The 25000-nt window shown below is 46.3% G+C and overlaps 1 protein-coding gene across 1 annotated transcript in view; it reads left to right on the top strand.

The window, feature by feature from the left end:
• ppargc1b (peroxisome proliferator-activated receptor gamma, coactivator 1 beta) overlaps nt 1-25000 on the top strand; it is a 78209-nt gene that overhangs the window by 39876 nt on the left and 13333 nt on the right. The window contains exons 2-3 of the mRNA XM_068571980.1: nt 16364-16549; nt 21829-22029. Coding sequence (XP_068428081.1) covers nt 16364-16549; nt 21829-22029 — 387 coding nt within the window. The remainder of the gene's footprint in view (nt 1-16363; nt 16550-21828; nt 22030-25000) is intronic.

The following is a 25000-nucleotide window of genomic DNA, read 5'->3' as shown; positions in this document are numbered from 1 at the left end:
GAAAAACTCGGGGGCGGCTCGAGAAAATTTGCAAAACACTTCAGAAGTTTAATCTTAATTGAATCGCAAATTACAGGCAATATACCTGCCGTGACTCCGTCGAAACGCTCGGCAGCTAATGAGTCGATGTTTAAAAAGCGCTGAGTGGCTCGAGATCGGGGTCAAGACCGCAGAGCGTCGGTGGAGTTTAAATGAAGCCGAAGTAATCTAATTGGCCGATCTGTGGCTGCTGAATTAAGGTCGGTGAACGTTCGGATTTGGCGCCGGCGTGACGCGATTGGCCGAGTCCCAGGGTTGTAATCGGGTTCAGGTAAACGTGTGTGGAAACACACACACACACAGGTAATGAAACGTGTGATTCATACGATGCTACTAAATTAGCATCCTTCTTCACCACTACACACACACACACACATACACGTAACGTCGTTAGCCTCCCCGCTGACCTCTGACCTGACCCCTGTGATAAAGTTGACTCTTATTCTCTCCAATCCTGTTAAGAGCTTTAAAAACACACACACACACACACACACACACACACTGCCTGCATGAAAAGAAAGATTACCAGCTGAGAGGAGGAGTAAAAGATGGAGGTGAAGAGGCGGAGAATTGGAGGAGCGATCGCTTACAGGACGTCACGATGGTGCAAAAAAAAAAAAAAATCTGTTTGTTTTTGGGGGTTCGAGGCAACGACGAGCGTTTGAGCCATGTGACAAGGAAGGAGAGGATGACGAGGAGGAAGATGGAGGACGTTGTGAAGCGAAAGGCGTTTGCCGGGGTTTATGGGTATTCCTGTTGGTCGCCTCCTAATGAGCTCCTTAGCGAGAGCGATCGAGGGAGTTGGTGGTGGGTGGGAGGGGTTTGACCTTGACGCCTCGCGTGCAGAAGCAAGCTGGTACGCGAGCAAGACGGAGACAAGACAGGTTGCATGCTGGGAAATGAAGACATGATGAAGGAGGGAGAAGTGGGAAAGAAGGAGGGGAAGGATTTTTACAGCGAAGTGAGGGAGGGTGAAACCAAACAAGGAGGGGAGGGAGGGAGAAAGAGCGAGCAGGAAGGAAGCGAGGAAGTTTAGGCGGGAAAAGAAGGAATCGGAAAAAAAAAAGTCAGAAAGGGGAAATGTAGAAAAGAGAAACTAATAAAGGAAGGCGGTAATCATGAAACAAAGGATGTGAAAGATGAAGAAGAGGAAATGACTGATAGCAGGAAATGATGGATAATGTGTTGAAACTGAAGCATCTGTGTGTGTGTGTGTGTGTTTATGTCGCTAAATGCTAACGTAGCTTCCTTTCGGTTCATTTTTATGTGATTTGATGCGGAAAAAACATAATTTTTTTATCCCACTTGTCATCCCTCTGTGCCTGTCTCTTTAAGTGTATGAAACCATTTTTTTTAAAAACAGTCTCCTCTGATTGGCTCGTGAGAAAGAATACGGTACAACCCACAACAACCTTCTTTCATGTCACAGTCGTCGTGTCGTTGGACGCTTCACACACCGAGATGTTTCTGCACAAGCGCTGAGAAAACGTGATTTATTTACACGACATGACCCCCTTTAAAAAAAAATGGTAGTAGATCTAGATGCTTGCTTTCCATAGAAGGGGTTTCCCACCCAAGGGGGTCATTAAATAAATAGAAAAAAAAGATATAGAGTGATTTAATGCAGGATGAAATCACGTCAACGTTGTAAACACTGGAGGACTGTAATGGATTCATAGCTCGAGTGCTGAGGCTTTTTTTATTTATTATTTTTATGATTTGGGTGCAGCTCAAGGCCGAGTCGTGCCGTGGAATTAGATACCGGATTAGATGCCGGGGACGGTTGGGACACCTGAGACGGGACGCCGAGGGTTAACGACGCCCGTTCGCTGGCAATTTAATCAGCGGGAGTTTTTTTTTTTTTTTTCTCGCAGGGAACCTGGAAAGTGGTTACCAGCGCTTAAAGAGATTGGAGGTCCACTTCATGTTGGACGTGTGTGTGTGTGTGTGTGTGTGTGTGTGTGTGTGTGTGTGTGTGAGACCACAAAGGACACAGAGGACATCTTGCACTTAAAATGAAAAGTGATGAACGATAAATGCGAACTTAAATCTTCCTTAAATTTCCTTTATAAAAAGTTGATTTTTTATATTTTTAATAAATAATCCCTCGTGAACGTGTAAACAGATTGTCAGGGGTTTTAACTGTTTCACTAATCGCCCCCAATGTTTTAATAATGATTTTTTAAAATCTATAACTCCATAAAATACAAGGAAAAAGCCAAAGTGGTTAAAAAACAGCTCTATTAAATTACATTTGCTTGGTCTCATCATCTATTGATCACCTTCTTTAACTTTTTTTCCAATGTTAAATCCATAAAACTTCCATATTTTCATTGAAAAAAACCCTTTTTCATTTTTTCTCGCCTGCTCCTCCAACGCCGTCTCAGCGCTTTCTTATCCCTGAGCCCTGAACCATCCGATCTTATTACCCAGCAGGCAACCTGCTACCGGCGGAGTCGAGACAGCAGACCCCCTGACGCTCGACAACCGAGGCCGCCGCGCTTCGGACACATGTTTTGTCGGCTGTATTCATGGAAAAAAAACACGGCGCTAACGCGAAGCTTTTTTGCGTTAGCAAAGCCTTTTTTTGCGTTAGCAAAGTCTTTTTTTGCGTTAGTAAGAGTATATTATCTTTACTTTCTTCAAATTTTTCTCTTAATACACTAAATACATATTTTCATTTACACAAATACGTGTACTTGACATTTTTTATCGGTTGTATTTACGAAAAAAAACACGTGGTGCTAACGAAAATCCTTTTTTTGCGTTAGCAAGAGTATATTAGCTTTACTTTCTTTACATTTTTGTCTTGGCTCATTAAAAATATATTTTTTAAGTTTATTCCTCATTTTAGAGGAAAAATCTGAAAATATTTACACCAATGTGTGTACTTGACATCTTTTGTCGGCTGTATTCACGAAAAAAAACCACCGAACGCAAAGACTTTTTTTGCGTTATCAAGAATATTTAAAAATATTTACACCAATACCAACTCACATGGCTCAAAACTATGAAGTTAAACCACTTTAAATCAGGAAAAACAACTAATTACAGGAGAAAAGCTCTGCAGCAGAACGAGGACGCAGGAGGAGAAAACTGTTTAAGTTTATAATTCGGACATTTCATCACAGGGAGGGAGCATGTAAAAATGACTTTTTGTGCAGTACTTTCTTGCCAAATTGTTGTATTTTCTCGCCACGCTTATCCTCCATTCAGCATCTGTCACCTCCTCCTCCTCCTCCTCTTCCTCCTCCTCATCCTCCCCTCTCACATTTCACTGAGCTGCTGTGCTGCACTCTGCTCGCTCCTGATTGGCTGAGGCTTTATCCTCCGACCGGGCCGAACAGTCCGATTTAGCCTTGACTGCTAATCTCGCAGCAATTAAGCGGGGTGCTTAGTGATGAGGTAATGGGCGTGGGCGTGGAGTGGTGGGGGGGTGTGGCCTAGACGTGAAGCAGCGTGCGGCACACACACATACACACACACACACACACACGCATGCCGCATCTTAAAAACACAGCGATCGATGGGAGAGGAGATGCATCGTCTGGGCCAGAGTTCTAGCTAAAGTTTCCGGTCCCGATAGAGCGACGGATAACGCACGGCGAAGTGTAATCTGTCCCCCGAGGAATCGAGCGCCCGGCCGTCCGTCTGGCTTAAGGCGTGTATTTCCATCCCTCCCCGTCATTAGCCTCTTACGCGCATCGGGACGGCGCGAGGATTCACCTGGGCCGGGACCGCTTTGCACCCGATTTAGACGGCTCCACCGGCTCGTCCTCGCGAGGGGAGGGAGGAAGGGAGCGAGGAAAGGAGGGAGGGAGGGAGAGAGGGAGCCAGATTATGTTGCAGAGTGACGAAAGGTCGGCTGGAGGTGAGGCCAGTGTAACGGATCTCCCCGGCAGGAAGGAAAGAGCCGTAGACGGACCGGATTCCCGAGTCCACGGTGACCCCCGAGAAACTCTCGAATCCAGAGATTCGCAGTTTTTGTATTTGATGTATTTTCAATATGACGACAACGCTTGTACGTGTGATGCGACACATTTACGGTTTACAGGGATGTTTTTCGGGAGCCTTTGGGGATATTTATGAAGGTCGTTATGAGAGTCAGGAGAGCATTAGCGCCGGTTCCTCTTCTGGGGAGAACCCGAGGTGAAGTGAAGGGAAATAAAGTGAAAACTGAAACAAAACACACAAAAAGTTGTTGGTGTTGCAGCTTTTCACCAAAGTTTAATGTGCTGTTTTAGCTGGAAAATAAAAAATCCAAAGGACAAACGAAGGTGGGAATGAATCCAGATTTTATTTTTTTGTTGGGGTTGTTTTTGGCGGGAAAATTTCCCGCAAACTTCTTTTTGAGCTGCGGATCGAAAGCAAAAAAACAAAAAAAACTTGATTGATTCAGGCGGGAATTTCTGCGCCTTCTGAAACGATCACATGACCCGAACCCGATGCCGCCAGGGCCCCCAAAGGCCGCCAGGGCCCCCAAAGGCCGCCAGGGCCCCCAAAGGCCGCCATGGCCCCCGAGGGGCGACGCCCCCTTAAAGGTCGTCCGGCAGGAGGAGAGGAAACGAGCTTGATTGAACTCTCGAGTGTTTTTTTTTTGAGTTGAGACTGGAAGCGGCATCAGAAGCTCAATAACACTTGTTGTATCGACCGAAGGCCAGATAACATTTGGAGACTGTGTGTGTGTGTGTGTGTGTGTGTGTGTGTGTGTGTGTGTGTCTGAGGCGAAGTGGGAGGAAGGAGGCCTTTGATGACGCTTCAGAGGGAGAACAGAACAAAGCAAACCGTCTGGAGAAGTGTGTGTTCTTGTCAGTGTGTGACATGTGTGAGTGTGTGTCAGTGTTTGTGAGTGTGCGTGAGTGTGTATCAATGTGTGTCAGCGTATGTGTGTGAGTGTGTGTCATGCGTGTCAGTGTGTGTGTTAGTGTGTGTCAATGTGTGTGAATGTCTGTTAATGTGTGTGTTAGTGTGTGTCAGTGTGTATCTGTGTGTGTGTTAATGCGTGTCAGTGTGTGAGAGTGTGTGTCAGTGTGTGTCAGTGTGTGGTAATGTGTGTGTCAGTGCGTGTTAATGTGTGTCAGTGTGTGTGAATGTGTGTTAATGTGCGTGCGTCTGTGTGTTCATGTGTGTCAGTGTGTGTGTGTTTGTGTGTGTGTGTGTGTGTAAGTGTGTGTCAGTGTGTGTGTGTGTGTGTGTGTCAGTGTGTGTCTGTGTGTGAGTGTGTGTCAGTGTGTGAGAGGTCAGCTTCCTCGCTGTACGTCTCTTCTTCGTTGGTGTCTGATTCCCGACACAAGCAGCTGACAGCGAGGAGGTCAGAGGTCAGAAGTCGGGCGTTGTTGTGCCGACCAGCGGAGGGTGGGGGGGGGCGGGCGGAGACGCCGAGGAGCGAAACCTGGACCCGAACGCTCCTAAAAAATAAAAAAAAGTGTCACGAATGCCTAATTGGATTACGTGTAATCCCTCCCTCACTTTTAGTACGAGCAGCTAAACTCTCGCACGGATTGGGATTAGTGACGCAGCACCTGGAATAACTGTTGTTGCAGTTGAAGCGCACGCGACACGAGGGAAGCAGGAAGTGAAGCGACGCAGAAGTGACGAGTACGGCGTGGATGGAGAGCGTCCTCCCACAATGCATTGCGATAAAAATGGAGGAAATGCTTTCAAACTGGGGGAAAAAATATCGACAAATACGACCTCGGGTGTTGCACGCCGCCCCCGATTTGACTCTTTTTGCCGCCGGCGAAAGTCCACGATATCCAACGCACATTTCCCACAATGCACCTCGGTGTTTACCGCACATAAATACACAAATACACATCGCTCTCTCTCTCTCTTTCTGTGAAGCTGCTGAATTTATTTTAGGTCATCCACGATGACATCGATGCTTCTGAAGGTTAAAAAGTGCCGATTGGACTTTTGCTCAAGGGCGCCAACGGCAGGGCAGAACGAGTTATGACACCCAAGGAGTGTATGAAGACACTCTGGGAATGTACACATATATATATATATATTTATTTATATATACACACTCCATCAGCGGTGTTGGAACATGCAGTACTTGACGGCTCTCTGGTTTTCAGCAGCGTCCCACTTCCCTTTCAATTGGCCTTATTTGTGCTCATCACAGCACATTCACACACACACAGACACAGACACACACACTATCCACTTTGACCTCGTGACTTCCTGTCTGACTGATCGTCTGCTGGTGGTTCGGAGTTAAAGGAGATGAACTCAATCAACTTAAAGGGGAGTTTGGACAGAATGTCCTCTTCTTCTTTTTTTTTAAAAATCGTGAGGTAAATATAATCAAGCGCTCCTCTGCGGCGCGTGATAAGAAATGCAAGCTGCCAAATGCTGGGCTTTTCCATGCAGTAACCGCTGGTGTGTGTGTGTGTGTGTGTGTGTGTGTGTGTGTGTGTGTGTGTGTGTGTGTGCTCACGGTGACATAAATCATCTCATCTGTCATGCCGGTCAAGGTCACACACAAACACACACAGACGTGCACACACGCCTGATTGATAATCAAATAATCCCCATTCTCTTGAATCACGTGTGTGTGTGTGTGTGTGTGTGTGTGTGTGTGCGCGCGCGTGTGTGTGTGTGTGTGTGTGTGTGTGTGTGCGCGCGTGTGTGTGTGTGTGTGTGTGTGTGTGTGAGAGTGTGAGGTGGCATCTGTGTCTGGCAGCGGCTCCTCAAGTCACCAGCAGCCTGTGGAAAAAATGGTCATGAGACCAGAATGAGCTAAAAATAGACACACACACACACACACACACACACACACACACACACACACACACACGCACGCGCACACACACACACAGCGATATCTAGTATCTGAATTAACCACTTTACTTATCGAAAAATCAGAGGGCAGATCGGCATTCTGGGTAAAGACGAGCTTCTCAGAAGACACGTTTCACTTTTTTTTTTTGTAAAGCTTTATTTTTGTCTTCATGATACCTTTGACACTCGGCCTCCTGACGTGCACCTGAGGGAGGATTAGGAATTAGAGCCCTCAAGGGATCGAGTCTCAAACATCCGTCTCATGTGTTGGGGATCGGCCGCGTTTTCTCAGCTCGTCTTTCGGGTTTCGGACCGTCGGTTGAAGGAAGACTCGAATTCATTCATGAAACCAACTCAGAGTTAAATGTTGGCTTCGTACGCTTTGAAGTGGAATATAATACTCATAGCTTTGTTTTCATGACTGTGTATAATCCCCTAAACTCCTTTTCAAGGAGTCCGCCATGTTGCACTGACAATTTATTTTTCTACGGTAGCCCAGAACGGACAAACTTCAGATCGGCAATTTGCAATCTCCCCACTAGAGGCCACTAAACCCGACATTCTGCTCCTTTAAAACCTTTTAAAAACAAAGTTATTTTTGTTGCACTGGCAATTTTTTTTTACTATGGTAGCCCAGAACGGACAAACCCCAAAATGGCAATTTGCAATCTCGCCACTAGAGGCCACTAAACCCGACGTTCTGCTCCTTTAAAACCTTTTAAAAACTGAGCTATTTTTTAGGCCTCTGCTTAGAAATGTCACACCCAAACTGAAAAGGGTGTATCTCTGCAACCACTCGGGGCCTTTTGAATAATTTTGTTGTATTTACAAACGAAAATGTTTTTCAGACGTGTGAATATCAGTTTTTATGTTACTGGTTCAGAGTAAATGAAGATGACACACAGGAAAAAATGAAAAGGTTTCATGTCTGCCTAGAAAAAAACACTTTCAGGATGATCATTTCTTTGGAATGATGATCACCGTCGAGTCTTTTCGAGGCTCGGTTGGCGGCAGGTTTTACTCGTTTTCAGATAATATTTCCGACTTAAGCTGTGAGAAAAAAATGCGGTAGTTTGTGCTGAGCGTCTCCCGCCAGCTGTGAATCCATGTTTAACTTTCTGAATGGAAAAAAAAAAGGCAGTCGAGCGTCTCGGGATAAATACAGATCAAACAGCGTGAGGTAATGATTCCCATTGATCTGCGTCCCAATTTAGCTCCCGCCCGCACCCTCGTGAGTCTTCATTGTCTGACTTTGTGCCTCAATAATCAAACGGCACATAATTGGCTTTTTTGTGTCACTTATTAAACATGGAGGAAGGATGGTGGGAAGAGTTTGGGGGGGGTTGTTCGCGGTAATGAAGCACATCCCGTTCTCCGCGAGCCGCCGGGGGAGAGAAATGATTTGGGGGGAGTTTAAATTGTGCAGCTCTCTCATTACGTGTCAACAAATTACTCACAAAAGCCACTCTCGCTGATGAAGCGTCGCTCGACAACCTGAAGAAAAGGAGACCCAACGAATGGTCACGGCATTATTCTACGAGGGGGTCCTTCACGTCGACGAGGAAGTGAACGCATTCTGGGACGTGACTGTGAGGACGTATTCGCAGTTTTTCCTGGAAACCGTCTCCTTGGAGAAGCAATCCTTCCCACCTGCAAAAACAACGTAGCAATTAGCGCTCCGTTAGCACCGAAGAAGAGCGTCGTCTCCTCAAGTCTCTGAGGCTCGGCCCCGACTGTCGGGTTCGTCGTAAAAACATGTTTCCTGTTAGATGGAAGACTTCAATGTCTCTTTCCGCCTCACATTTTCCTTCCGCTGTCTCTCCCTTTATGATCAGAGTGCTTCGAGAAGTCGGCTGTGTGGCTCTTTGTGTGTCGTTGGAGCACAGAGGCAGACGCAGCCACCGAGACGCCGAACCATTGGTTTGTGGACATTTTGAGCCTTTTTAGAGGCGGCCATCTTTGGGTTTTTAATGGTCTGTTTGACTCCAAATGACCATAATTTACTAAATGAACATCGTGCTGTATAGAAGAAGACTTGAAACTAGAGATTAAGACATAAACTCATGTTTATAATGTTTACTGAGGGAATACATCAAGAGAGAAGTAGAGTCACTTATATAGACTTCTATACAACCAGAGGAGTCGCCCCCTGGTGGTCAGGAGAGAGAATGCAGCTTTAACACATGAAGCATAGACTTCTATACAACCAGAGGAGTCGCCCCCTGCTGGTTAATAGAGAGAATGCAGCTTTAACACATGAAATATAGACTTCTATACAACCAGAGGAGTCGCCCCCTGCTGGTTAATAGAGAGAATGCAGCTTTACCACATTATGCGTAGACTTCTATACAACCAGGGGAGTCGCCCCCTGGTGGTCAGGAGAGAGAATGCAGCTTTACCACATTACGCGTAGACTTCTATACAACCAGAGAAGTCGCCCCCTGGTGGTCATTCTTCAAATCAATACGTTTGAGCGGCACTGCAGGGGGGACGTCGGCGGTGCCATTTATAAACCACTTCCTGTCAAAGTGACATCAACAGTGAGAGTTAAGGCAGCAGGACGCTCATCCCCCCCCCCCCCCCTCTTACCCCCCCCCCCTCCATCCCCCCACGCCCCCCCGCCGCCTTTCATCTTGCGTGTCACTTCAGCGCACGAGGCTGGGAGGTGATTACAACACTCAGTCGGGCGCCGCACATCACCATCTTTCAGCTAAATGGGCTCCGGTCTGTCACTTGACCTTCACATGTGCCCTCCACCCCTTCCCCCTCTCACCCCCTCTCCATGTTTTCTCCTCAAAGACGGGTTTCAGGCGTACGTTTGGCTGATCGAGGATTAAAATATATTTCACTGACACTGTAGTGGTGATAATTGGGAAATACCAAATCTACTCCTCCGTGAATTCATCCCAATGACTCCAAGAAATCTGTCAGGTCCAAAAAAAAGCTTTTTACAGACAAGAAACTTGAATTTTACACATTTCTTAGAGAGATTGAACTAATTGAGTGAAATAAATGAACATGTCGTGTGTTTTCTGTAGTCGTTACGGCAAATAACGGACGGTGACTTCCTCGAAGAGCAGCATTAGACGTTCCTCTCAGGGGATTTGAGTGCAGAAGAAGTTCTGCGGTTTGGTTATAACCAGTAAGAGCGTTTAGGTACATCTTCATGCCGAGGTGATCCGCTGCCTAAAAGGCCTCTGAGGGTCGAATCCCAATGATTTGTGCATCGCAGAAGAGGAACAATCCCATATATCCAGAGCAGAGTTACGGTCTTCTTTCTGCTGCTATGATCTACAGCGCAGGGTTGAGAGAGCTCGACCTTGTATGGAGGTGGTGCTGTGTGTGTGTGTGTGTGTGTGTGTGTGTGTGTGTGTGTGTGTGTGTGTGTGTGTGTCCAGTCACATGATGGAGCTTGTGACTGGACCTTACATAACATTACAGAAAGGCCGTCGAGCAGGCAGAGCTTTGATTTCTCTGTGTGGATCAATAACGTGTCATATTATTAGTAGTAGTATTAGTAGTATTAGTAGTATTTTTAGAACCACCACGGATTCACAATTTAAATCTGAGAGTAAAAAAAGGTGTTTTTTCAGTTTACAATCACCTGAAAGTAAAAATTGTCGTGTCTTCGTTTCGCTTTAAAATGAATTGTTTGTATTTACATTCGCTACGGAAGCCCGGAGCGGACAAACCAAACACAGGTTTTTTACAGAAACTTTTTTTTACAGCTACAAAACACCAAATCCTCTAAAGTAGCCGTTCAAAATCTGTAGAAAAAACTTCTATCTTCCTTTTTGTAAAATGCATTTGGCACTGTTTGATCTTTACGTGAGTATAACAGTACTACTGTAATACTGTGATACAGTAGTACTGTAATACTATAATAACAGTAAAGTACTGTAACTTAATGTATCATACACTAAGCATCAGTAAGCAGTCCACATTATAGATGTGGCACGATTGGTTCAGGTCAGTGAGCAGCTAACCGCCGGCTTGAATTCGTCTGCTAAGCTAACTAGCGTGCGCGTAATTATTGCGCAGACTTGCTCAGCCTATATATATTTAGCTTTTAGCTTGTTTTTTTTTGAAAACTCCGCCCCCAAAGACTCAACCAATTAGAGGATTCCCTCCTTTGAGAAGTTCTCGTCGCTAAAAAATAAATAAATCTATTCATAGAAAACCGAACGGAGCGACGCCGAGCTTTACGTCGGCACCGCGGTGAGAGGCTTTAAAGAATGTGTCGTCTGAGTGTGTGTGTGTGCGTTTGTGTGTGTGTAAAGATAGAAGTGAAGGATGCTCTCGGCTGGCCTTCCCGTATCCGCTCGCCGCTCTCAGCTGCAGATAGCGCTCTCTCTCTTCCTCACGTGCAGCCGCCGCTATTAATAGCGCCGCTTTAATGCGCGATTTATCCCAGCAGGCTTTTTTTTTTTTCACTGTTGTTACCGGTGCAGAGATTTAAGCACAAATGGAAGTGACCACACTTCATTTCCCTTCATCATTACACTGCAATTCCCTTTTGAGCGAGTGCATTTTATAGGCAAGCCCTCAATTAATTTTTTTTTTTAAAAAAGGGTCAAAAGGTCAGGATGTCGCGTCCACGTGGACGCCATGTTCCTTTGTTTCATGTTTACTGCCTTTGTGTTCCAGCTGCAGCTTCACGGTTCCTTCTTGTTGATATAAAAACATCTTTAAACTCAAAGCGAACTCCCCTGAAGCCTTCCCCTTTTCAATAACTTCAAAGGTGTCCGTATTCCAACGTTAATTTCACGCTCATTTGCTTAATCCGCTCATTTCCGACGCTCCATTTAAGCCGTAATAGATTCACGGCGAGCGATGTGTGAGATGCTATTGTCCCTTCTCGCGATCGTACACTCAAGCTAAGGGGAAGAACGAGCACACTTCTTCTCTTTTTAGCTCCTTTTAGCTTCTTTTAGCACGCAAAACACGTTTTTTTTGTGTTTCTTTTCCCTCCCAGAGAAGGATGACTGAGCACTCTGCTGCTGAAAAGCACCAAAAAAAAACAACCTGATTTATATTCATACCTCACACTTGTGGATTTTCAAACTCTCTTTTATTCGCTCAGGGCCTCTTGAGAAGGGGAATCTGAGTGAGACGGTTTATGGGTTCAAACATGGAGGTTTCAGACCGTGGTGGAACCAGTGGATCCTCCTGCACTGGTTCCACCACGGAGAGACGCCGCCATGTTTTACTGGAGCTCAATCTTGTTAACTTGTGCACTTTCTTTGGATTATATTCGTCATTGGGCCCTGCAGGCTTGAAGATCTCTCTCTCTCTCTGTCTCTGAAAGGTTTGTGGCTTTCAGAGAAGAAGAGAAACCCCGCAGCTGTAACCAGTTTTCAGGATTTCCCAGCATGCCGCAGTAGATTATAAACAGTGAACAAAAGCGTGGAGCTTCAGCGTAATCCGCCTCTGCGCTCCTTTGATCTGTGCGTTTGCTAAACACTTGTTGCCTCGCCGATGCGTTGCTGGTTTGCGGTGGACGTTCGCTTGCTGGTTTCCAGTCAGAGATCCTAGAAGAAAAAAAACAAAACAACAACAACTGGGAAACTGAACACGTTTCATTTCTCTGTAAAAAAAAAAAGTGTCTCAGACCGTAAATTCAACAGGATGTTTCCGTGATCGTGTACACACACAAAAAAGGAAGTAAACGAGAAGGCGTTGCTCGTTGCCGAGCCGCTCCGTTGCTCCTCTTCCTCCTCTTCCTCCTCTTCCTCCTTCCTCCCGGCGTGTGTGAGTCATGTAGCGTGTAGCTGTCGGGGACTTCATCATTATTCAGAGGCGGCGCGGCGGTGGGAAGACGCGCCTTCTGCTGCTGCTGCGGAGAGGACGTGTGTGTGTGTGTGTGTGTGTGTGTGCGTGTGTGTGTGTGTGTGTGTGTGTGTGACAAAGACCAGCAGAGGGTCGTCGCTTTGAATGTGACGCAGATGAGATCACATGATATGTGTTTATGTATGTGCTGCACGTTCTCCACTTTGTGTGTGTGTGTGTGTGTGTGTGTGTGTGTGTGCGCCCAGTTCACCTGTTTTCTGGTGCAACATGTGTTACTTGCGTGTATGTATTTAGGGCGTGTGTGTGTGTGTCTGTGTGTGTCTGTGTGTGTGTGTGTGTGTGTGTGTGTGTGTGTGTGTGTGTGTGTGTGTGTGTGTGTGGCATGCCCAAGGATATTTGTATTGATTGACAGCTGCGATGGAGAGAATGACTGAGGACGGAGAGAAGCTGAGTGGAAACAGAGAAATCAATCATCCTGTTAGTCCGACTTTAAGAGAGAGAGAGAAAAAGAGAGAGAGAGAGAGAGATGAAGGAAAGATGAAGAGGTTAGAAGAGGGAGAGGAGGTGAGGAGATGGAGGCAGAAGAAGAGGCGGAAGGAATGAAGAAGAAGAGATGAGAAGGAAAAGGGGATGAAAGAAGAGAAGGAATAAACGGCGGCAGAGAGAGAAAGAAAAGGACACGAGAGGAAGAGGAGAAGATGAGAAGAGGAGGGGGAGACGAGATAAGGGAGAGATAGATGGAGAGAAAAATCAGAAAAGAGGCGATTAAAAGGAGGGAAACGTGACGAGGAGGAAGGGGAAAGAAAGAGAGGGGGAAGAGAAGGAGGAGAGGAGAAGGAAATGAAAGAGAACACTACTGAGGAACGAGATGAAAGAAAAGCGAGAAAGAGGAGAGGGAAGGGAGGAGGATGAAAGACTGCAACTGAAAAGGGGAGGAAAGAGGAGATGAAAGAGAAGAGACGACGAGGAAAAGGAGGATGCGTGACGGAGGAGAAAAGGACAGGAAGAGGATGCCGAGCGAAGGAAAGAGGATGCGTCCAAGGAGGGAGGGAGCGAGAGAGAGGAAAGGAAGAACGGCGCTGAGGGAGCGAGTGATGGAGGGGAATGAGTCAGGAGCACGTGAGAGGGATGTGATCTGCGTACTAAAACACACACACACACACACACACACACACACAGGTGAAAACACACACCTGCATCAGCAAGGGGGGGGTCGTATAGAGGGCATCTCTCGTCTTTCGCCTCCTCCCTCCTTCCCTGCTTTCTCAATCTAGTCACGACTCCTCTTCCCCGTTGCTCCTCCCCCTACATCCCTCTTTTATTCCCTGACCCACATCTCTCGCTCTTGATCATTCCCTCTTCCTCTTCCTCTTCAACCTTTTAACCCTCCTTCCTTCCTTCCTTCCTTCCTTCCTTCCTTCCTCCCCCCTTCATCCATACTCACCTTAACTCCTCCCCCTTCCATTCTCTCTCTCTCTCTCTTGTCCCCCGCTCTTCCGATTGGCTCCTATCGTATCGTAGCGATTTATGAAAAAAAAAAAAAAAATGGATGCCGGTTTGTGAGAGTCAAAAAGAGATGAGGTCACTTCTGAGGATCCAGCTTGAGAGGCGGTTGGTGCAACTGGTCGACCCTGTCTGCTCGCCCGGAGAGATGAATGGAAAAGTGTGTGTGTGTGTGTGTGTGTGGGCGTATAAGTGAGTTACAGCCATGCGGCTAGCAGACCGCGTTTCCTTCCTCAACACACACACACACAATAAGACACTATTATGGAGCTCACACACGCATATCTACCAAGTATTGTCTCATGAATCCAGTCTGACGGCTTTTCGTTCCCTCCTCTCCTTTCCTCCCGCCTTCTTTCCTTCCCCGAAAAAGATCTTGGCCTCCCCCCGAGAGATCGCGGTCGCTTGCTTCCCTTCACACTGAGTCACGTACGCTCACTTCCTGACTGCCGACCACGTGGCAGTGGAGCTTTTAAGTTTAAGGGGTTTCCGTGTGTTGAGAGAATTTTTGAGGATCCTTAAGAGGGTATTCAGCGATTGTGAGTTGAAGGGTTGAAGGAGTTCCTGGAGGGGTTTAAATATATTGTTAAGGGGATATAGGGGGCTTTAAGAGTGTTTAGAGGTTATATACATTGTACTCTATTTTAGGGGTTCATAGAGGAGTTTAAAGGGTTATTTAAGGGGTCCGATGGCTCATTTAAGGGTATCTATGAGTCTTGAGGGGTTCATGGTAGAGTTTAAAGGGTCCTTTAAAAGGTTATATGGCTCATTTAAGGACATATAGTGGTCTGTAGTGGTGCATGGGCAGTTTTAGGGTTATATCGCTCATTTAAGGACATCTAGGAATCTTAAGGGGTTCATGGCGAGTGTAAAGGGTTCTTTAAGGGCTTATATGGTTCATTTAAGGGCATATATTAGGCTTTAGGGTTATATGGGGGAGTTTAAATGGTTATTTAATTTGTTGCATGGCTCCTTTAAAGGTATTATGAGTCTGTAGGGGTTCAGTGGGCAGTTTGAAGGGTCATTTAAGAGGTTATATGGCTCCTTTAAGGACATCTAGGAGTATTTTGGGGTTCTAGATGTTCCACCTGGTTTTAGGGGTTCTTGAGGGGGTTTATAGGGATCTTTAAGGCCTCATATAGCTCCTTTGTGGCATCTAGCAGTCTTTAGGGGTTCATGCAGGAATTTAGAGGGTCCTTTAAGGGGTTATATGGCTCCTTTAGGGGCATCTAGGAGTCTTTAAGTCTTTTGAAAGGGTATGAGAGTTTCTTTGGCGAGGTTATTAGGTTCCTTGAGGGAGCTCTCAGTCTCTTTATGGGACAGAGTTCCTCCTGGGATTCCTGTCATTGATTTTCAGCTTCTAGGTTCTTGAGTAGTTCTTGAACAGGGGGTTGAAGGAGCTTCCAGTCTGCAGCGGCAGTTCAGGGATCTTTTGGTGGTGGAAATAGTCCATGTGAAGGTTTTCAGGGTTCTTAACGGGGTTCTGGACGTTTCCAAATGGCTTGTTGGGGATCGTTACTTTTCATGGATCCGTAAGGTGGCTTCCTTTTTCAAGAACCATCGTACACAGTTTGTTTTTACTTAAGCTGTGACCAAAGAGTCCACAGATCAAACACACCAAACGGAGCGGCCCTCAACCAACGCAGGGGAACTAATCGACCTGAAGACCTCCTGGGTCACGGCCGCACTTGGTTTGGATAAAAAGCACCGACGCACTTCTCTACAGGTGCTGCCGGCGCTCGCGGCACAGTTTTAATCCCGCCTGGTATCCGGCTCGATGCCTCAATCGGTCTCGGTGTCGAAACCTCCTCTAACGTGGAAGTCTCATTATCTGTAATGAGTAGCTGTTGAGAGATGAGGGGCTGTCGATGAGCGCTCCTCGTGACTCCGACAGCGGACGGTGTAATAATATACAGTACACGCCAGACGATGGAGGCTTTTATCCAAAGTGCCTCGCGAGTACTTGGGCTGCATACATATTTTAGAACGGGGGCGTCCCGATGGGAACCGAGGCCCTAATTTTAACAATGGCAGCGCTGCTCGGAGCGATGAACTTCACAGGAAACAGCAACCTCGGGAGTCTCACGGAGGGAAGTTATTTCCCATGTTTTGGTAGCTCGCGTTTCGGAGAGCAAGGGTTACGGAGAAAATACCAACCGCCTGGGGATTTTCTTTTTGCTTTAATCTTGATGTTTGACTAACGTGACCTCCCCCCCCCCCCCCCCCTCTCTTTTTCCATCTTCAGTATGGGGAGGAGGAGGTGTGTTCGGACCGCTTGGACACCGACTTCCCGGACATCGACCTCTCCCAGCTGGACACCAGCGACTTCGACAGCGTCAACTGCCTCAGCGAGCTTCAGTGGTGCAACGATCAGCCGTCGGGCGCGTCGCCGGCCTCCATCCACTACAGCACGGCGGATGAGCTCTTTGAGGTGAGGACGCGTCGCTTCTGCGAGCCGCGACCCCAACGCATCGGACGCACACGCAGACTCGGTTTCTCTAGAAGACGTCCGCGAAGATTCAAGGGTCATACATCGTCTCCGCGCACGACGAGATTCAGGTGTAGCCCGGTTGTAACGCAGCAAACAGTCCAGCGATTGGCGGCCATGTTTAAAAAAAAATCATGAACACTATTATTTCAATTTGTTTAAATTAATAGAGTCATCAGTGGATTGGGGGTAAATTTGGTGGACGGGCTTCTGTACAAAGTTAAAGACAGAAACAAATCGCCATCTTAGAAAAGAACCTCCATCACTAATTTAACCCCTTCTAGCTTCAGATTTAAGGGTATTTTAAGTTCGCACAACTTGACACATTTTTCCTTACAACCTTTTGTTGTATCTTTACAACCTTTTGTTGTATCTTTACAACCTTTTGTTGTATCTTTACAACCTTTTGTTGTATTTTTACAACCTTTTGTTGTGTCTTATCAACTTTTGTTGTATCTTTACAACCTTTTACTGTATCTTTATAAACTTGTGTTGTGTATTTTTAACCTTTTACTGTATCTTTACAACCTTTTGTTGTAACTTCCCAACCTTTTGTTGTATCTTTTTAACCTTTTGTTGTATCTTTTTAACCTTTTGTTGTATCCTTACAACCTTTTGTTGTATTTTTACAACCTTTTGTTGTGTCTTTTCAACTTTTGTTGTATCTTTACAACCTTTTACTGTATCTTTATAACCTTTTGTTGTGTATTTTTTAACCTTTTACTGTATCTTTACAACCTTTTGTTGTAACTTCACAACATTTCGTTGTGTCTTTACAACCTTTTGTTGTATCTTTACAACCTTGTGTTGTATTTTACAGCCTTTTGTTGTGTCTTTCCAACTTTTGTTGTATCTTTACAACCTTTTAATGTATCTTTACAACCTATTGTTGTATATTTTTAACCTTTTACTATATCCTTATAACCTTTTGTTGTGTATTTTTAACATTTTACTATATCTTTACAACCTTTTGTTGTGACTTGACCACCTTTTGTTGTGTTTTAACAACCTTTTACTGTGTCTTTACAACCTTTTGTTGTATCTTTACAACATTTCATTGTGTCTTTACAACCTTTTGTTGTATCTTTACAACCTTCATTTGCCAAATACACATGAATATATTTACTCTACTAAATCCTGACGCCGTCCCGTCACTTCCACAGACGACCATTCCCAGTGTCTCCGTTCTCATCGCGTCCCAGTTCATTCCCAGTTGCGGTGTGCGTCAATGACACCTGCTGACAGGAAGTGGACACATTTACCCTCAAGTTCACGCCAAGCAGCGCAAATCCCTCGAAACGCTTCGAGGCGCCCGCCTGGCTGGATGAATTCGGGGAAAACCTTCGTCTTCATTTTTCTTCCTCTTTCGGGTTCGTCTATATCTGAAAGCGAAACCCTCTCGGATCATTGATCGTCTAAAGGCTCCATTACGGAGGCTAAATCGAGCGCGTCTCCAGAATAAATATACTTTCTTCTTTTTCTAAAAAAAAAAGAGACGACAACAACGAGATGAAGTGGCGTTCAGGGTCCAGACCACCGGCCGTGTAACGCTGCTCGTCGGTTGAATGAAGACGAAACACGACGAGGAAGAAAACATCTTCCTCCCTCGAACCCTCTTTTTAATACTTTCAGTCTGTGCTCGCTCGCTCTCTTTTCCTCCTCGCTCCCTCTTTCCTTTCCTGAACCTCCTCTTAACTTTCTATGTTTTGTTCTTTTTCTGTCTCGACCCGACTCTCTTCATCTTTTACATTTTTACCATCTTCATCGTTTCTCTCTCTCGTTAGAGCTCGATCACTCGCTCCCTCAGCGCTCTGCTTCCTTTCCTCTCTCCTCCCTCATCTCCCTGCCTTCCTCCCTCCTTGGTCCTTGTTCTCTTTCCTTCACGCAGCATCCATTTCTCCTTTATTGCGCTTCCTCCTTTCCTTATCATCTCTCCTCTTCTTCACTCTTGCCTTCCCCTTTCAGTTCCTCCTCTCTTCCCTCTCCTCTTTCTCTCATTTTCTAATACATTTTCTTCTGCTCTCCTTCTTTTATTCCCTCTCTCTTTCTTTTTCTATTTGCTGCTGTTTATTCCTTCTCTTCTTTCACACCCTTCTCATCTCTTCTTCTTCTTCTTCTTTTTCTTCTTCTTCATTCCTTCTGCCTCCTCTTCCTCTTCTTCTTCTTCTTCTTCTTCTTTTTCTTCTTTTTCTTCTTCTTCATTCCTTCTGCCTCCTCTTCTTCTTCTTCTTCTTCTTTTTCTTCTTCTTCATTCCTTCTGCCTCCTCTTCTTCTTCTTCTTCTTCTTCTTCTTCTTCTTCTTCTTCTTCTTCTTCTTCTTCTTCTTCATTCCTTCTGCCTCTTCTTCTTCTTCTTCTTCTTCTTCTTCTTCTTCTTCTTCTTCCTCTTCTTCTTCTTCCTCTTCTTCTTCTTCTTCTTCATTCCTTCTGCCTCCTCTTCTTCTTCTTCTTCATTCCTTCTGCCTCCTCTTCCTCTTCTTCTTCTTCTTCTCCTTCTTCTTCTTCATTCCTTCCGCCTCTTCTTCTGCTCTTTTTCCATCTCCTTACCTTCTTTCCCTCCCTCTTCTAACCCCTTTATCTTTCCTTCATCCTCTCTCTCTCTCTCTCTCTCTCTCTCTCTCTCTCTCTCTCTCCTTCTCTCTCTCTCTCTCTCTCTCTCTCTCTTTCTCGCTCTCTCTCTCTCTCCCTCTCTCTCTCTCTCCCATACGAACAGAACAATTGATTCCTTTGTTTCTACTTCCTCCTCGTCATGTTTCCTTCCCTTTACTCGCCTCTTTTTCTCTTTCTTTCCTCCATCTATCTCTTCCTCATCTCGTCTCCCCCTTCCCTTCTTCTCTCTCTTCCTTCTCTCTTTACCTTTTCGACGTGATTCCCAGCGTTGACGCGTCTCGTGCGTATCGATCGGACTGAAACAGCCGAGCGGACGTCCGGAGCCGCGTTTCCTGCCGCCAGCGCGCGGCGTAATGAATAGAGCGATAAGCCGGCGGATGAAGCCGCCCGGCGTCTCTCATTTGCGGCGGCGTGTCGGGAATCTAATCCCAGATCGGTGGAGATTGATCGCCGCGCCGCGCGTCGGGGGGGAAGAGCTTCATTTCACCTCGCAGAGGGAAATCGATTCAGTTACAAACGTTTGAATATTCGTTTTATGACAATAACAGAGACGTATCAGAAGGCATCCACACGGTCAAGAATGATATCACATGTTGTGTTTTCACTCATCCGTCATTCATGTTCCCGTCTGTGTCTCAATCGCCGAGGAATCTACTTAGGAAATCCAAGGAAATCTAATTAATATCTCTGTGATCTCATTAGGATAATCAGGTAATCTGCTCGAGTGCCTTTAAAAGGTGCAGGTAATGCCACTTAAAGCGTCTGCAAACACTCAGACGTGTAGAAACACGCAGAGAAATCATCGGAACGCCGTTAAATCCAGAAGTTTAGAAATGTTTAAATGGAGGGAAAAAAAGTGGAACTTTGAATTTCTCCGTTTGACAAACCTGTCGGGAGTTTTCTAAACGGCCGCGAGACGGAGAATGAATGAAATAATAAATGGCTTTTTGGCAGCCGGGAGATGGAGCTGGATGATAGAAGAGAAAGAGAGGGAGAGAGAGAGAGAGAGAGAGAGAGAGAGAGAGAGAGAGAGAGAGAGAGAGAGAGATGAATGCAGCTTCCCGGAGGCCGGCCTCGCTATCACCTCTCCACCAGACGCCGCTCTCAGCGAGATGGCAGCTCCATGGCGGTAAACAGCGAGCGGGAGGGATCTTTTTTTTTTTTGGGAACTAAAAAAAATGACAGATAAACGATATTTTCCTCGCCACGTGTCTTTTAAATGTGAACGTTTTCACGCTCGCGTTCAGATTTGTGACAAAACAGAAGTTTTTTTTGTTTTTTTTTAAAGGCGTAGCGTCTTTTCCAATGGGGTCAAAGGTCAGATTACATCGTCTCGACCGTGTTAGATAGAGGTGGGCGTGGCCTTTAGATCGGCATCCGCTGAGGAAAATCGTTTCCAGTTTTTTCATGACTCGAGTCCCAAAGACTCAAAGATGGCGGCTGAGGCGTCTCTCTGGATCGCGGGCGGGGTCTCGCAGCGTTTAGGGAATCTTTATCCGTCATAAAAGATTGTTTTTTTATCCACCAGCCAAATGGAAACCGATCGAATTACGATGGATCCACGCGTGCGATCCATATTTTTTATAAAGTTATCTCGAAACATCAACGCAGGCGAGACGCTTCCTGTGAGAGCGGCTATTTTGGAATTGGGATTATGAAATTAGACCAGAATGCAATGCAGTGAGTCACAGGTGTTTATTGGGTTAGACGTGAACTCTTCTGGCTATTTACGCCTCCTCGTCATGCAGGGTGGTGGAATTCTGGGAAATGTAGGAAAAGATAAGTTGATGCATTGTTGTCCTGTTGGTCCTCTGAACCCCAAAGGAGTTTTTTTTTTTTTAACAATTACCAAAACTACACCGGAAGTCATTCAAAGTGAAATTTTAATGGTTACGTTGGTCTTTGAACACATCAACGTGTTTAAAAACATAGAAACCAAACTTAAAAATGTGCTAAATGTGTTGTTTTTTTTTACATTTTATTCTACAATTCACAAATAAACTGTTTACTTTCAGCCTCTGGGGTCTGAGGTCATTTTCTCAATTTTACGTACATCTTAAAATCACTTTATTTTAAAGGCACATGAGATACACAGCCGTGTGTTACATCAAACATTGCAGCACAATCTCAGCTCTCGATGTAACGAGGCACCGCCGGCTTCAGGCAAAAGCGTAAAGTGAAAATATGACCCTAAAGATGGGAAAAAGAGCGTGCGCGGAGCCCAGAGGGTTAACCAGATCCTGTAAAAATTATAACATCCTGAGACCGACAGTCACATGACAGTCACATGACAAGTCACATGACACTCAGACTGAACCGCACAGAGCACACGGAGGTCGTAGAGGTCGTGAAAGTGAATAATTTAATATATATTTGTAACACGGAGCCTCCAATTTGTTCCCAACATGAGCAGCACATGCCGTTCATAAAAGCTCCCATTGTATTATCAAAGAAATTCAACTTTTTTGAATGATTTATAGCATTTTAATTGTGTTTTTCTGCCCAAAAGACACAATTGAGTGCTTCTAGTCGGGCCTTTTCGACTCGAGACGTTTCCCCGTTAAACTTCTTTTTCCCGCTTGTGCTTTGACTCCGCCCCCTCCACCCCTGCAGATCGAAGAGGAGAACGCGGCTCTGCTCGCCGCTCTGACCGACAGCTTGGACGGCATGGTGGACGCCGAGGTGGGCGGGCTCTCCGTCTTCCCCGCCCTCGGGGAGGGGCCCGGCCGGGACGGGGACGAGGAGGACGGCCTCCCGCTCGGCGCCGAGGACTTCAGCCAGCCCATGGGGCCGGAGGCGGACGACCCGTCTCTAGTAAGAACGCCCCCGATAACTAAAGCAGAGGTCCCTGAACTCACCTTAGCACCTCCCACACCTTTAACCTTTCAGAAACCGTGTGCTAAAATCCTCCCGCGGACATTTTAAGTCCCAGCATGCCCCATTCAGATTCAATCTTTTGGCATAAAATAGGTAATTTTTTCATTTTTGAACCGAACGACACAGTTTTTTTGACAGAGACTCCTTCCTAACAGGACAAGACTTTGTTTTATTGTGATTTTCTGTGCAGATTTTGATTCTTTAGGTCATAATCTTTCCATAAAGGTGTCTTATTGACGCTCCAGGAGGCATTTTTGGGGAATCTGGCTCGTATCATGCTGGATGTTCATAGTTAAAATCAAAATATCTTTTTTTTTGCAGATATACATTTTTTTCCCAAGACTTTCCTGAACAAATACATACAATAAACACAAGTATTGGAATTAATTTGAGTTTCCTACAACGACTCAAACACAGAGAAAAGGAGGTCTCGAGCCAAAATTTTTGTTCATATCTCGATCGTCCCTTTTCTCAAATATACTCATGTTTCTCCTCCGTCAGTCGTCTTTCATTCATAAAGTCCCGGCTCAAAGGAAGTGGAGCCTTTCATACGCACCACACCTCTTTCTCCCTCTCTCTCTCTCTCTCTCTCTCTCTCCCTCTCTCTTTCTCCCTCTCTCTCTCTCTCTCTCTCTCTCTCTCCCTCTCTCTTTCTCCCTCTCTCTCTCTCTCTCTCTCTCTCTCTCTCTCTCTCTCTCTCTCTCTCTCTCTCTCTCTCTCCCTCTCTCTTTCTCCCTCTCTCTCTCTCTCTCTCTCTCTCTCTCTCTCTCTCTCTCTCTCTCTCTCTCTCTCTCTCTATCTCTCTCCAGTATCTTAATCGTTTAAAGCTCGATGTTTTTCCCTCTTTGTCGGGTCAAAGTCTGCCTTCAGCTCCAGGAAAACACAGGGGAGGCACACGGTGACCTTTCACCCAGTCCTCTGTGTGTGTGTGTGTGTGTGTGTGTGTGTGTGTGTGTGTCTGTGTGTGTGTTGTGTTGTATTTCTGTATTTCTGAGGACCTGACTGTCCTTCCTGGAACAGGAGGACAGTGCAAAATCCTCCAGGATCCATTCAGAGAGTTTTCACACGTAGGCGCTATATTTTGGGTTCGATTGGGGAAGCGAGCAGAAGTCCTGCTGCCGGACTTTTGGTGACAACGAGCTAAGGAGCTAATGAGCTAACAAGCTACCGGGATTGACGGAGAAGACGGCGGCCATGTTTTTTAAACTTTTAAACGGGATTAAAAAGACGTGTCGCAATCCAAACTCGCATGTGCTCCTCCGGCAAGTGTGTTCACTTGTTTTCACCGCAACATCTCTCCTCTCTGGCTCTTTTCACACAATGCTGCTGGATGCCTCTCTCCCTCTCTCTCTCTCTCTCTCTCTCTCTCTCTCTCTCTCTCTCTCTCTCTCTGGGCCCCTCCATCGTTTCCCTGAACCAGGACTTTCAGGGAAAACAACAAACCTTGTTTTCTCCCCTCTCGCTGTCCCCAATAACCCCCCTCCCTCCTGTTATCATCACAGGCCTGCACCTAAAACCACGTCCCCCAACCTCCATAAAACACACACACACACACACACACACACACACACACACTAACCCTCCATCTCATCACATGGGAACAACAAATTGCTGGTTCCTCTCTACAGTGTGTATCGTGTCCTACTTTCCACCCTTTTGGGTTCACTCTGCTTGTCAGACGAGTGCAGCCGGCTCCAGGAGCCTAATTGAAACAGGAAGCTATTCCCCCCCCCTCACACACACACACACACACACACACACACACACACACACGATAAATGACTTGTGATTACTGCTGTTACGCGGCCGTATTGCACTTGTCAAGATGGATTCATCCCGCTTCCTTTCATTTGACTTCAACTTTCAGAGAAGCCGGTTTTCTTTTCCTCGGACGCTGCACCGCCGTCCAGTCGCGTGCGATAACAAGAACAACAGTTTGGGTTCGAAGGGAGGAAACCGAGGCCACGCCCACAGATCACATGACCTCGGCGGGAAGCAGTCGGTTTAGTTGCAGAAAATACCGCCGTTGAGGAAGAAATGGCCGACGGAAAAGAGCGGGAACGGAGATGACGAGGGTCGGAAAAAAGGGTCACGTGATCGGGGCGAGGCGAATTGGGGGGGAAAGGACGTTGAGACACTTTTTTTCGCACTTTTTCCTCGCTCGACTTCATGCGCTTCATTCGCTTTTTCGCGGCGGAAAGGGGGCGTGGCTTATCTCCTCGGCTTTTCTCCGTAAAAACAGTTCTAGTTTCCTCCCACCCGCCATCGAAACTTCCAACACTTCTGCTTCGGACTTGTTGAGGAAGACCCACAAAACGTCGAAGCATCAGACCCCGTCGTGTATCACGTGATCATTATCTCCTCTAGAAACGGCGGTGGTGACGTGGGCGGAGCTTTTCATCGCGGCATCTCGCTCTCTCCGGCCAATCACAGGGTGCTACCGGAGGAAGTGGCGTCGTGTGTTGCTAACTTAGCTCGTTAGCGGTCCCGCGTGAGCTCCTGTTAGCGAGTAGCCCCGTTTGGAAGACTGTGAACACTCGCGCAAGTTAAGGAAACCGTCGTCTGCGAGTCGGTACAATACTTTTTGGGTTTATGACCAAACTAGCGACATTCCCCCTCTTCGCACTTTCGTTAGCTTCACACGCCGCCGCAGAGTTCATTGAACTTGTAAAAGAATGAAGAACGCTGCCGCGCCTCTCGCCTGCAGGTAGAAATTCAAGACTCCTTCGCTTACTTGTTTGAATATGCAGCAAAGTCCTCTCGATCCGTCATGGAGCTGGTGTCACGTGTCACATTTAAGACTAAAACTACGTCCGCTGGAAGCGCCGACCGGCACCCGACCGGCACCGGAGAGAGAGGAAGACGAGCGGGGCGAAGGGCATTCCTTCCAAATCGGTGGAAATGATGA

Source organism: Clinocottus analis, unplaced genomic scaffold (genome assembly GCF_023055335.1).
Source record: "Clinocottus analis isolate CAN_PGR_092001 unplaced genomic scaffold, fCliAna1.0.p SCAF_1, whole genome shotgun sequence".
Taxonomy (NCBI): domain Eukaryota; kingdom Metazoa; phylum Chordata; class Actinopteri; order Perciformes; family Cottidae; genus Clinocottus; species Clinocottus analis.
Note: the sequence above shows the minus strand (reverse complement) of the source record. Positions and strands in the feature narration are given on the sequence as shown.